The 15,642-nt window shown below is 35.2% G+C and overlaps 1 protein-coding gene across 2 annotated transcripts in view; it reads left to right on the top strand.

The window, feature by feature from the left end:
• Positions 1–15,642, top strand: part of epha5 (EPH receptor A5) — an 82,097-nt gene that overhangs the window by 49,838 nt on the left and 16,617 nt on the right. For both annotated transcript variants that reach the window (XM_084401036.1, XM_084401037.1), the window contains 5 exons: positions 5,563–5,687; positions 8,132–8,291; positions 9,661–9,763; positions 13,709–13,776; positions 15,243–15,368. In XM_084401036.1, the coding sequence (XP_084257162.1) occupies positions 5,563–5,687; positions 8,132–8,291; positions 9,661–9,763; positions 13,709–13,776; positions 15,243–15,368 (582 nt within the window). The remainder of the gene's footprint in view (positions 1–5,562; positions 5,688–8,131; positions 8,292–9,660; positions 9,764–13,708; positions 13,777–15,242; positions 15,369–15,642) is intronic.

Raw genomic sequence — 15,642 nt, 5'->3', positions numbered from 1 at the left:
GGCATGCTAACTTCAATCAAATTACATGCAGATATTTGCTTGGAAGATCTCGCCTACGCAAAACCCAATATTGCCTGGAGTGGCTGTGGATTCGCCAGGAAGTGATGCTGTCGGGTTCTTGTTTGACAGCTGCGATTAAGCTAAAGTCTGTCTGAAGCAAAAGACTAAAATAGTTCTCTACATGAGTTTGGTGTGGAAGTAGTGACATTTCTTGCTGTTTCGTGTTAGCGATTCCACGACTGGCGCTGATATCGAGCAGCTTCCGAGTTTAAGGATTCTCACACTAGATGAAGGCAACACTTCCCATTTGGAGGCATAAATCCGAGTGCTATCATCACACTTCCTCTGACACGTTTTCCCGGAGAAGGCTGGCGTTCCATCTGTTAATGAACTGAGAGCGGGACCTTTGCACTGGGAGTTGTCAATGGTGACAAGATCTGTTGAGGACTTACTGTTTGGCAAGTGTTCTGAATCTTTGGCCTTTTGGTCATTTTCAAGCTGTGAAAATAAACACATTTCTCACATTTATTAGATGGTCCACAATTTACTCATCATTGAACTAAAGATAGGGTTGTGAAACTTCACACGGAGGAAAGCTGTACATCTTTTTTTGTGTTGGCGTCATATAAAGCAGGTCTATGCCAAATCTGCACATTTGTTTTGCATTCCTGTGTTGATTCTGGGGCAATATATGTGGAATTAGATTAAATGGGTTTTACACTCACAGGTAAATGAAAGTAGGATCAAATTATTCCAAAATACTCTATACGTTGAAAAGCTATAATTGATTTAATGCAGGGTTCCTCAAACTCGGTCCTGGAGGGCCGCTGTCCTGCAGAGTTTAGCTCCAACCCTGATCAAACACACCTGAGCAAGCTAATCAATGTCTTCAGGATCACTAGAAACTCACAGCTAGGTGTGTTTGATCAGGGTTGGAGCTAAACTGTGCAGGACAGCGAGTTTGAGGAACCCTGATTTAATGGGACATTTCATGCAATTTTACAGTATAAAATACTGTTAAATGTTAAGTTTTTGGAAGTGAAGATCAAGTGATCTTTTGCTGTAAGTTGCAGTGAAACTTAGTGTTTTATGGTGGCTTTCAGTATATTACAAAGGTGTAAGAAACTATTTCAGTTAATAAAATATATCGTTTCTTCGGAAGATTTGGATCGAACCATTATTTTCATATAAATTATTTTTATGAGGTACGTTTGTATGAAAATTTGGTTGGACTTTGAATGGATGGACAAAAATTATCAGAAAATATTTAGAATTTTTATATTTTCAGTATTCTTTCTGATTTTGGTTTTAGTAACTTTATGTGCTTTTGTCATTTTCGTTTAATTTTAACTTTAAAGCTACAATATGTAATCTTTTCGCCGCTAGGGGTCGCTAACCTCTTACAATAACAAAAGTGTAGGTTGATGACGCATAAGCGGAATTATGGAACTTGTCGTCATGCCGAAGGATCTAATAATGTTTATGGATGAGTGAATACATTGATGTTTTTAACATGACTGTGGAATGAAGCAGGTCGCGATTGCTAATGAGAGACAGATATCAGCGCCACACGCGAGTCCCGCGGATATAAAGGAATAAGGACATTTCATTCTACCGAACTACACGCAAGTGCCGAATTACTGCTCACACAGGTCAGCTTATTAGATGAATTAATCTTGCGCTGTTTCACTTGGTATACACTATCACACTAAACTGCATTTGAGTGTGTTGAAAGTTATAATGTTATTATATGCGTTAGTTTGTTGGCTATATGAGACTATCAGTAAGCTAGATCAACATTAGAATAACATACTGATCATATTCTAACATTTCATCATGTTGAGCTATATAACATTGATTAGTTTTGTGTACATTTGCTCACCTGTCTAATAAAGTACATGCAAGAGCGGCGTCTCTGTCAAGTCGAAGTTAGTCACGGACGAGGAGCTCTCGGCATCTCGAAAACGCCACGCTGGTATTGATCCTTGTTTTATTTCTCCTTTTGTCCCAAAGTCTGCTTGCCATGGTCCATAATGTTTGAACGAAACAACAACAGCGTGCCGCTAAACATTACGCTGTTGTCCACATCTGTCGCCATGGTTACTATGGCAGTACAAGCGGAAACCAGGGATAACGCGGATATTACATCATTGACAGGCGACAAGTGACAGGCAGGCACTATATAAAATTGTGAATTTCTCTGAATTTATAAATTCTTGAAAACATTTAGGATAATTTAAATGCATAATTGAAAGAAATATATAACACTGTGCAAGTGGTTTTGGGATATTTTGATAACAAATTCTTACATAATGTACCTTTAAATTATTTTTATTTCAATTTTAGTTTTAACTCTTAAAAACAAATATTCAAGCCATTATGACTAATGTGTATGTGTGTACAGAACTTTTTCCTTTAAAATTAACTTACATTAACTTAAAATTAACTTTTTCAGTCACCTGCCAATTTGGCTACTAAAGTTTAAGTTACCAGTCATTCAGAACTTCTACTAGCCACAAAAAAAAAAAAAAAAAAAAAAAAACCCTGAAAGGAAGAAAAAAATAAACCAGATTACCTATGTCACAGCTTATATCTGTGATATATATCATGATGACTCACGAGTTGAGTATTTGGGCTAAATCTGCGCAGATTTGGTTTACATGTTGAGTAAACATAATTAAATAAATAAATTATTAATACTACATAAATAAGTAACACACCAAATTGACTAGTGATTTGACAGCGTTACCTGCCACAGTTGATTTTTACCCGCATTTGGCTGGTTGGCAGGTGTTAATTTCATTTAATAATTTGTGTGTGTGTGTGTGTGTGGTTAGGGTTGTATTTATATTCTCACTCTCTGTCATACTTCATGACTATTTTGATGGATCCCCTGCTGATGTTTTTGTTCCGTGCCATCACCAATATAGATCAAAATTCCCTGTGCTGGCCTTAAGGATTATTGAGAATCAATAACTCAAAGGGCTGCGTCTCCCGCTTGACTGAAAGTCAAACATTTAACAGGCTGCCAGAGCGTTTAAGTGGCCCATCTACCCTCTACAATACCTCTCTTTCCCTGCAGGCCTGCAGATCAGGTTGCCATAGTATACCATTTCAGGCTTTTAAGATAGGAATGATTACAGTTTTGTCTGGGCAAAAAGGATACAGTTACTCTTTGTTTGGGGAAAAAGAGGATGGGGGAAACACTTTTCTTTGCTTTCCTATGGTGGGGTTCTATTGAGCTATTGGATCAGCGCTTGAAGGATCGGCCAAAGAACTTAAACGCGTTTTATCTCTAGGACACAGTCCGACACTTCTGTTGAGGAATATAAAGCCGGGTTTGATTTCACCGTTCCACATATAGACAGATAGGGGCTTTTTTTCTCATATAAGACACTTCACACACAGTAGAGAGAGAAGGAGAGAGGGAACTTGCCAAATGAACAACTGAATTTAAAGTTTTAGTTTACTGTAAGATTTATGTGAATATTCTACACAGGATGATATTTTCTTATAGTTCCTACAGTGCAACAACAGAGTAATGAACTAGTAACAGTTTCAAGTCTGGCTCAATAGTATACAGTGGCCCCAAATATGACATACTTAGGACACTTTAGGCACAGAATAAGACTATTCCAAGTATGTAATACATAATTCATCATTATGTTGTTCCAAACTCTTAAGACTTTCATTCATATTATTTTTAATATTCTTTCACCATTTTTTTCCCATCCATTGAAGTCTACAGAACCAACATTTTCAAGCTTCAAGCTTATTGAGACACATAGCATCTTTGAAACGCCTCTCGGGCATGCGAGTGCAGCTCTATCTCTTTGAATGGGGAAACATCAAATTCTCCAAAACTGTTCGCCAAGCTTACGATTCAATTTCATATTTAAAATCACCAATGGAATCTGACAACAAACTGTCTCATAAATTTTGTTTCTAAACGATTGAATCTATAAGAGTATATAGATTAAGTAAGAGTAATAATTCACTTAACATATGACAGAAAACTCTAATGTGCATAACTGATATATAATTTATATATACATTTATATATATATATATATATATATATATATATATATATATATATATATATATATATATATATATATATATGTATGTATGTATGTAATCATTTAGATGATAGATAGATAGATAGATAGATAGATAGATAGATAGATAGATAGATAGATAGATAGATAGATAGATAGATAGACTCTTGTTTTAATGTTCTTTTCATTCTGTTGTTTCATTGTTCACAGTTCCTGTGTTTAGTTCCTGTTTCCTCAGTTCCCTAGGTTATTAAGTAGTCACTTGTTTGTTACTATGGTTACTTATTTAGTCCACCTGTGTCTTGTTTAGCTATAAGAAAAGTTTCTATATATAACGGAAAGAGTTATATCAGGCATTTCATATGTAAAACTTATTAGGGGTTCCCATCATGGGATCATTTTATGGATTTAGTTGTTATTAATGTTTTGATAACTAAACTAAACTAACTTTTGAACTAAATAGTTAGTAAACGACATACTTTATCTCTAGAAAAATTAAACACCTATTATACATGAAAGTATCATGTAAGTATCATTTAAGACGTTTCTCTTTATAAAGAACTTTTCTGGCATAAAGGGTTCTTAAAATGTTGTCAAGAACCCATATAGAACCCACTGAACTTTTTTCTGATATATATATATATACATATATAGCCCTGTGGTTCTCTTTAGTTTGTCAGTTATTAGCAAACTAAAGAGAACTGTTGGTTATCTTCCTCTTGTAGGATCATCTTCTTGTTCATTGCTGAACTTAGATTCCTCGACTCCACTTTTCCCCATCCTGCACCATAAAAACATGTAGCCATTTCATACCATGCATTATAGTGATTTTAAGATACAAAAAAAAATGAATCATAAAATCTGTGTAATACTTCATTTAGAAATTTCAACCCAACATTTAAAAGCCACTCTTGCCACTTACAGTTTGAACTCCATTTGAACTGTAAAACTATAATGTAACACTGTGAATATTTAACAGAGTTATTGTGAGTAGTATCAGACAAACTGTTTTATAGACAAATTATATAAACTATAAAACAGTTTAATTCGTGTTCAGAGTGATGAAAGGAGGTAAATCAGGACAGATTTCCCCATGCATTATTTTGTCCGCAATAATTAGGTTAGACTAAAATGAAAGTACGTCATTGCCTGAATCCACTTTCAAAGCGATTTCTCAAAGCAATCATCTAGTTAAGAAGAAAGACATTCTCTCTGATAGTCTCTATCACTGAAGTTTAGAATATTTCACACTTCTGAATTGCTTTTTGCTCTGAACAGTATGAATCACATTAAAGTAATTAGCACAATGTGATCTCTTCATTTAATTGGAATTGCTAAGGGGATGGACTTATCAAAAATAACTCTCAAACATATAGACTTAGAAACTTTCAAATGACAATTACAGCACATTGCATCAGGACCTCACTGCATCACGCAAGAAAATACATTTTCTGCCTGATTTGATGAAAAATGTTGAAGTGAGATGTAACTTTGTTCCCAGCTCCGTCTCCTATAACCGTGGTGAAGAAAGGCAAGACAGCGAAGAACAGCATCTCAGTGTCCTGGCAAGAACCCGACCGACCCAACGGCATCATACTGGAGTACGAGATCAAGTATTTTGAGAAGGTAAATATTGCATGGTGTAAAGATCCCATTTTACCTTAAAACAAAGAAACAATATTCTACAATATAAAAAAGAAACAAATATGAAATATCTTATGAAATTTTCTAAACTTTTTTTTTTATATATATATATATATATAAAACCTGATGATCATGATTTACAGCTTGGTTTGAGAATGTTTTAAAGTACATCAATGGCCCAGAAATATGACCTTGAGTTTGTATGGTCAAATAACACAAATTTGCTTACATTTGTTTATTGACCTTGAAAAAGTGTAGACTATTCCTTCTTAATTTTGTTTCGTTCAGTTTATGTTCTAACTAGGGCTGTCAGCAATTCATTTTTATTTATTTTTTATTTTATTTATTACATGATGTGCTGATTAATTAATCAAATTAAATGCAAATTAATCGCACATACATTTTGGCTGAAAAATTACCCCACAAAAGATCATCTAAAGTCATTATTGTGTTAGTTAAAAAAAAAGTAGCTGTAAAAACAAAACAAAAAAAACTTATTGCACATACAATTTTAAAACTAAAATATGGCCTTTTTAAAAATTTTTTATAATTGTAATATATATTTTTTTAAGGAGCTGCATCTGAAGTTGCATTTAGATATTTTTTACACAGACTTTAATGCAGCTCAGAGGTAGCATGGATATGCGTGAAAAAAAATAATATATATATATATATGATGTGTTACTTGGAGATGCACAACAGTTCTGCTGTGGCTTTTTTTGCAACTATTTGTATTGGTGAAAGGAAAAATATTGGAAAATATGAAGATAAGAAAAATATTGCAGACAATAAACTATTGTATGAAGTCATTATCACAGCATATTCCGGATATTTCTCAAGTGATATCAAATAATCTATAGTTTTTTGGGCTTTTCTTTAGACTAAAATACCATTTAGTTTTAGTCATGTTTCAGTAATTGAATTGTTTTAGTTCTAGTCTAGTTTTAGTCGACTAAATATCATAAAATAGTCAATTTAGTCGACTAAAATCTAATGGGTTTAGTTAAATTGTATTGCATCAATTAAACATTTCTCAAAAATGTCCAAGCTCATAATAAACTCCTGGAGAAAACATCTATTAACATGTAAATATGAATGATATTAAGGTTTGAACATGCAATACAGACACAGATTTAACTGCTGTGACATACTGTATAACATGTCTTTATTTATCTTAATAAAGCCTTGCATACAACATTCTTCATTTGTTCAAGCAGACATATTTAGTTGTATAAATTAAATATAGATTAACCCTTATTAAAGTCATTCAGTCAAGAACAGTGAGTGATTTTCTCTTTTTCGTTTGTTGTTTGATTAACATTAATGACGGACAGTATCAGGTTTATTAGGCTGCTGTCACTTTAAAGCCAATTGCACGGACACAATATACTGATACACCTCCGATATTCTAAACTAATTGTTTACATTCAATCATAACCAACTGGGTTTACGTGAATACTCACACATTTTGACGTAATTGTGTGTGTGTTTGTCCGTTCAAGTTTGGAAAGAAGCGGAATAGATCTCAGTTCAGTACTGAGATTTTTTGGGGGGGGGGATTTATCCATGTGTCTGCTCTTCTCTTTCTCCCAGACTTTAACATTTTTTAATGTTTAATGAGACACGAAGCAAGTGTATGCCAACTTATGTCCCGCCGGGTAGATCAGCACATTACAATTCAAACGTGCGCATCTACCACAAACGCAGGACATCAGTTCTAACGGGCTCTCTTCCCACATCATCCCCCCCTAACTTTTCCGTCTAGCTTTTATTCGTTGACGAAAATTTTAATCGATTTTCGTCATAGTTTTTGTCACTCAAAATTGGTTTTTATTTAGTTATCGTCTCATTTTCGTAGGAAAATGATGGCGAAAATGAGCTGTGAGAAAGAAGGACCAGTATATCAGCCATACACCTGTACAACAACATGTGATTGAGTGAACGATGACAGAATTATTCCTCTAATGAAGTGACGTTACCAGCGGTTGTTTTTGAGCGTCTCACCAGACCTCCCCGCTGGCGACAACCCTCACAAAGCCTGAAACTAAATCCCCTCTCCGATCGCCATCTCTGATTGCTCCTCACCTTGCAGCATTTTCCGGCTGCTTTGTTGAGCCATTTAAAGACAGAAACCGTCTGAAAACGAGCCTTAGCTCCTCATGACCTCAGTGTTTTGGACCGTTCTGTGAAACACTGATACGATGCACTTAGAAAAAGAAAAAGCTACGACGCCCCACACCCGGTCATATGAAAGCTAATGGACGGAGCACTTAACACAGGGCTTTAAAACAAAGCCGATGAAGACCATGAAAGCGATCCTCTCTACTGGCCCTAACACACACACTTTGCCATTCTCTCATGGGATGCAAGGCCTTTATCCCACTCTGACCGTTTTTGTCTTCTCTTGTCTTCTGGTGGCTCTATAGGATCAGGAAACAAGCTACACTATCATAAAGTCAAAGGAGACGGATGTTTTGGTGGACAGCCTTAAACCTTCCTCAGCATACATCTTTCAAATCAGAGCACGCACCTCTGCAGGCTACGGAGGCTTTAGTCGGCGCTTCGAGTTTGAAACAAGCCCTTACTGTAAGTGAAACAGGATTTTATTTGAGGTTTTTTTTTTTTATCTGAATTGATGATCCACAGTCAAAGTCATTGTAAAATAACAATATATGCACTGTAAAAAGGAATTTGTTGAGAAAACTTAAAAGTTCAAGCCAACTTTATGCATTCAGATTTTTAGGTTCTCTCAACTATTTTCTTAAAAATTGCCTTTATGTACCACTAATTTGTTTTGTCAATTTGAATTTGTCCGTTCACTAAATGCGAAGATAGGTATTTTTCCAGTTTACAGCCCCTTTAGAGTCATGCATGCTAAGAAATATTGAATTATCTAGTTATATCATGAAACTCTAGATGGCGCAGGCTGATAGGTATAACTATTTTGGTAGCGATCATGTCATTATCTACATAGCACAGCTGATTGGTTGCATCTGCGGCCAATGAGCTGCGTCATAGCATTCAAACAAATACCGGTAGTGTTGCTGTTAGTTTGCACCACGCTTTCAGAAGCCCTCCCCCTTCCCCAGCTCCACCTGTATAGATCTGCTACGGGGTTATTCATGTATGTTACATGTGCAGCAGAAGCAGAATGCCTTACATGCTCACAGCAATGTCTGTGAATGTATTGGCAGTAGAAGTCTCTGTACTTGATCTGTAGCAGCAGCAGCATAAGGAGCAGATCTATTCCGTCAAGACCAAATACATTAACATTGCCATATCCATTACCATGCCAATCTCTATTACCATACCAACCTCACGAGAGTTGTCATGACAGAGAAATAATCATATCAAAAGACATAACTTTTGGCCACTTCCATATATTCATGTTCCTAATTGAAATCTGTTACCTCAGTGTATTTATTGGCTAAATAAATCATTTTGCATTTATGAACAAATTAAAAATTTTAAAACAAATGAGTGAAATTAGTGACAAGCCCCCTATATCAAAACTTTTGCGTTCCCCCAATAAACTTTGCATTCGTTCGCAAAGAACTCAAAAGGTTGAAAAGGGAAACGTTTCTCAGGGAGCGCAAAACATTTGCAAGAGAATGAAAAAGCATTGCCATTGACCATTTTTTCTCCCATCTCATATTTTTTCGCCCAACCACATACTTTATTCATGCTGCAATGCTTGCCTGGAACTCACAAGCTGTTAACATTTGAGTAGTATTGTTCAATTTGAAAATCTTTGTTTGACTAGTTGGGACAACATTTTGAGGAATTATCGAGTAGTTCATATTTCTTAGTATTTGTGACTCAAAGATCCCATAAACGTATAAACATACCAGCAATCACCTATACATTTAATAAAAAAAATCTAATAAAAAAAAAGCTATGATGTTTCTGACGGGCTCTCGACCTGCTCTGGTTTCTCTTCTCTCTGCCCCTGCAGTAGCGGCCTCAACTGACCAGGGTCAGGTGCCCATCATCGCTGTAGCTGTTACTGTGGGTATCATCCTCATCGCATTGGTCACAGGTTTCCTGATGAGTGGCAGGTAAGAACCCACCATAACAAAACACAGATTTACGGACGGGAATGTTGTTCCAGGATCTACAAAATATGTTGATCCAAGAACATGTCTTACTCTGCAAAATCACAGTTACCTTTATTTGAAGGATAGCACAATCCAAAGCAAAACATTTGACAATTTATGTTTGCTGTAAATTATGTGATATGGTTTGTTTTAAATGATAACAAGTAGGCTTCAAAAACTAATTGATAATAAAAATAATCAACAGTAATTGCATCAAGTAACAAGTTCATAAGCTGGTATTTCACACTGTACATTCCTAAACCCTGGGAAAATGATCTTATTTGCATATTTGCTGTGTCAGTCATTGATTGGACGAATGCAGCATGTGACCTGTTTACATTAATGCTCTAGCATTAAATGTGCATTTTGTTGGACATTAAATGTATATTTAAAATAAGACATATAACTAAGTATAATTTTTTTTTTGGAGGGCAACATTGGGCATAGATTTTTTGTTCAAAATAAAATACTAAAAATGAATTTTTTTTTTTTTTTTTTTATACATTTTCTCAAATAATCAATAAATTGTATACCTAATCGACTACCTAGTCGAGGACAGTGGCTGAGAATGGGGCTCTTGGCCTCGCTTGTTAAAATATCACTTCATAATGGGGTTTTTCATACATATATATATATATATATATATATATATATATATATATATATATATATATATATATATATATATATATATATATGAAGAGTTCAGATGCAAAAGCCTCTAAGTGCCATCTGAACTTTTCATCTAGAATGATCATGTTTATCATTCTAGATGCTATCATTTTATCATTATTGCCATTTAAGTGAAATTACTGAATTTAAATATACGAGCTTGATAAAAACTATCATTCTAGAAGAAAATTTCAGATGGCACTTAGAGGCTTTTGCATCTGAACTCTTCATATATATATATATAATTATAATATAAATTGATTTAGCTGTCATGTATGAAGCTAGTGAAAGAGCTCACAGAGGGAATTATCTGTATCTCTGATTAGTCATAGTTCTATTGTGGGAAAAAAACTGCATGCAATATGTGTCTCCCGCTTCTTAATGTAAACAGCGGTGGGAGATTTGTTTTCACGATCACAAAACACAATGGCAGAGCATGACGAGGAGCCAACAACAATATCCTGTTCCATACACGCTGTCCTATTCTGCATTTCAGGCACAACATTTTAAAATGAGTCCGTAATGCATGCCATTGTCCTCCTTGGCTAGAGGAAACAAACTGAGACACGTTCTATCTATAATAAGCAGCACACAATTTTCCAGAATTACACTGGAAGTGCATTAGGTGTAGATATATATATGTGCTCATCTTTTATTTGCTCTTATGAGATGTTATGTTTTTTCATAATAATTTTTTTATTTTTTTTTAATCACTACAAGTGCACATTCGGTACCATTAAGCACAGTTATTATTATTTTTTTATATAAGAGTTTTTGAATGTTTGCCAATTAAACATTACTGGCATTACTTCTAGGCAGGGCTAACTAGCCAATGATAACCTCGGAGAGTGTGTTCTATGCCCTTACACTATTCAATTTTACAAGGTATTTTGTCATCCACTATCGGAGTCTCACAGCCCCTTCCTCCAGTACGTAATTTAAGCTGCAACATTTGAGTGCATGAAGTCTCCAACATGCCTCACATTTTTGTAATATTTTTTTTCTGGTAAATTAATTGCATTGAAGCACAATTTTAATTGTTGGAATTTTCACTCGCCATATAATTTATACTATGGAATGCCATAGAACAGTGCACACAGTCATGCACTTTACCCTTGAACCGAGCTGCGACCTTTAATTCGACGGTGTCAAGACCTCACTGAGATTGACGACTGGCACGAGAGGAAGACCTCAGAATCAGACATCAGCCGGTGGAATTTCTTACAAGCCTCAAGATTGCCACTTGAAGGGAAGTTGGAATTGTTTAAGCAAGGGTTAGGGTGTCTCTCAAGGGTGTAACGGTTTCAAGCAATTACTCTTAAAGTGTGTATCAGTGTATCATGTGGGCCACAGCCTTGACACTTGCATCACCTTTCATGTCACAGATGGTTTTGAAGCACGCTCTCCTGCAGGAAGCAATCAGGGTTGTTAATAGCCTTCTTGGCCTTACTAGGTCAAGACTTATTCATGAATGAGCTGCAAGGGCACCATCAGAAGGCAATTACAGCAGGCTGTCTGGAGAACAAGCTTACCGGACAGGGCTGTTAGTATAGCTGTCAGAGAACTGCAGTGATTTGGAGGTGATGGTGCAAAAATTCGGGGTTGAGTCGAGGACAGTGGCTGAGAATGGGGCGCTTGGCCTCGCTTGTTAAAATATCACTTCATAATGGGATTATTTTCACATACAGATATATAGCTTATACTATTCAGAAGGGTAGACTTTCTTACAGTCAGGATTTTGGTTTTGTAACTTAATGGGCCTTATTTTAACGACCGCAAGCGCACTTTGTCCGAATCCACTTTTGCTAGTTTAACGACGGGAAAAATGGTTGGTGCTCCCGGCGCATGGTCTAAAAGGGTTGTCCCTATTCTCTTAATGAGTAATGGGTGTGTTTTGGGTGTAACATGTAATTAACCAATCAGAGTCTCATCTCCCATTCCCTTTAAAAGCAAGCAGACCATCTACGGGACAAAGTGTACACGCGTTGTGGACCCGCCTATAGGCACTTATTACTAACTCACTCTTTAAATAACAAAAAAAAAAAAAAAAATAGCGCCATTGACTTTAGACTTTTAGAGTTCCAATCAAATCCAGCAGAAGAAAGTGAAGCGAATAATGTGGAGCGCAGGAAGAGGCGGGGCTTCAGGGTTGACACACTGGTCAGACAAACTCATCAGCTCTGCACTAGTGTGTGAAGTGTGTGTACCTCCCCTGGGGCTGGAGCCATACAGACCCATCCCACGGGACTACACACACTCACACATGGAGAGTTGTCTACAACTATACTCCTAAACAGAGCAGGGATCTGCCTGAAAGGGAAATTTTTTTGTCCATATTAATGTCCATGTTAAAATACTAGTGTGCTGCATAATATATAGTTTATGCTGCCAGTAGTTACAGTTACATATTGCCATTAGCAATATGCATATATACTAAATTTGCCAAGTACACAATCACAGCACTGTGTGACATTCTGTATCCCGCAATGCTCTTTATGGATTTGTTCTTTATTGCTGCGTATTACAAACTGTTTCTTTTAGCAGCATGCAGTATATATTATATAGTATGAATCTGTGTACTGCAGAAAGCTCCCATACTGTGAAATACTGTAAAAAATACTGTAGTATCATATTTGGAACGTACCCTAGAATCATTATTAATCATATTTTTTTATAATAATTAAAACTGTCATTAAATTGGTAATCATAATTACATGATTTGTACATTTTTAATGCAGTTATATATATATATATATATATATATATATATATATATATATATATATATATATATATATATAACAAAAATGAATAGAAGATAATATACAGTGATAACGTACAAATAGTTTTTACCCTATTGTCTGTATCTCAGTTCAGAAGTGGATAATGCCTTGTTTATTCTAGTTGGTTGTGGCTGAATGTTCACACACACACACACACACACACACACACAAACACTGACTGCTGGCAGATAAAACAGTGATGCATTGGGTTCACTTAAGACTGCTGTCATATTGCATGCGTGCATGTTTGGATAGTCCTCTCTAGAGTATTCTTGTGCTGAAAGCAGATAAAGCCATTGCCAGCCATTATCCACTCTGTTTACTACCCCTCCTTTATTAGGCGATTCAATTAGTGGCATTGCATCTAAAAATGGAGGAAAATGAGTGGAGGGGGTTGTTTTTTTTTAGAGAAATGTTGTATGAAGAATAACGCAGGTCTTGTTTTTCACAGACGTTGTGGCTACAGCAAAGCCAAGCAGGATCCAGACGAGGAGAAGATGCACTTCCACAACGGTCACAGTAAGTGTAACAGAAAGGGACAGACAGACACATTTGGGTTCACCCAGAGTTCAGTGGGCGAGTCTCATCCTCTCATAAGCTCCAGTCGTGAGGGCAAACATGACGTCAAGGCATTCGGCATGAGTGAGTTTTGTTTTAACAGCACTTTTGAAGCCCTCGGGTTGTTTGTATTGCTATTTTATTATGTATTTATATTAAATCAAGGGTTTTCTCTCTGAGGGAATTTTATATATTTATATATATATATATATATATATATATACATATTGATATACTTTTTTTTATAATAATATAAAATAATAGTATTATTATTTTGTTGTTAGTAATAAATATATTATTATTAATTACAAAGTTGTTAACAACTATTAAAATGTTTGGTACTACTACTACTACTGCTGCTACTAATAATAATGATAATAATTATAAGCATAAAAAAGTTGTTGTTAGTAATAAACATATTATTATTAATTACAAAGTTATTAACAACCATACAATTTGTTAGTACTACTACTGCTACTACTAATACTACTAATAAAACTAATAATAGTTTTGTTAATAAAAACACATTATTATCATTAATGTGAATTATTATTGTTAATCATATTAGCATTATTAATATATCAAAATTACAACAAAATACACAAATACAACATCATCGACAACAACAATAGCAATAATATCAATAAAAACCCTAATCATAATTAAAATGAAAACAAAATAATAGTATTATTGTTTTTGGTTGTGTAGGTGTAGTTATTAACACCTACAACATTTTTTGCTAATAATAATAGTTTTGTTAAAACGAAATTATTATCATTATCATTAATATTAATTATTTTTGTTAATATTATTAGTATTATATAAAAAATTACAACAATAAAATACAACATCAACAACAATAACAATACAAATACTATTCATAATTAAAACAAATTAATATTATTATTGTTTTATTGTTAATAATGCATTATTAATTACAAAGTTAGTAACGTCTACATCATATTTTTCATATTAAAAATAATAATAATATAATTAGTAGTAATATTCGCTGGCAATAGAAGGATGATAAAAAAAAAAAAAAAAATCCCGCTTACATTATTTGCTGTTTATCATCATTACAGTTACTTGGGCACCCATCCGTAATCTAAAAACCTCATCGTCCCATGAGGCTACAGCCACACTAACCACGTACCCAATGATACAGTGGCATATAAGTGTGGCATGCATATTTTGGCGTATTCTTATTATGTAGTCCTAGAGCAATCCATCAATATGTTGTGCTTGGCGCAGCAGGGAAGAACAAACACGGTCTCCAGAGATGAAACCTCAAACAGCATCTCCCCATCGTTCCTGCATGCGTCTTCTTCCGTGATATCACATAACCCAACCCAAGAGCTGTGAAGTGCCAGGAATCAACATTTCATCCTCTTTTTCTCTGTTTCTTGTCCTCTCTCGCTTCATCACAGTCAAATTCCCAGCGGTCCGCACATATATCGATCCCCACACCTACGAAGATCCCAACCAGGCTGTCCACGAGTTCGCCAAGGAGATTGATGTCTCCTGTATCACCATCGAGAGGGTTATTGGAGCTGGTGAGTGAGTTATGTGCAAGTCAAACAAAACAAAATTCAAATTAGCTTACATGTGAAATGCTCACCGCCTAAAAGAAAAATCTGAGATGGTTTGGAGCCCCAAATTCCAATTTGGTTTTCGAAACTCATCTTCACGACTGACTGTTCATAGCATTTTGTGTGTGATGAAATCTGTTCAGATCTTTTCCCAGTAAAAAATCCTTGAAACAAGAGGCTTGGGCTAAACATTTTGTATAAAATCTTGCTCTGGAAGCGTCACACTGCCAGACTTTAT

The sequence above is a fragment of the Rutilus rutilus genome (assembly GCF_951802725.1).
Source record: "Rutilus rutilus genome assembly, chromosome: 25".
Classification (NCBI taxonomy): Eukaryota; Metazoa; Chordata; class Actinopteri; order Cypriniformes; family Leuciscidae; genus Rutilus; species Rutilus rutilus.
This window is presented reverse-complemented; position numbering and strand designations above follow the sequence as displayed.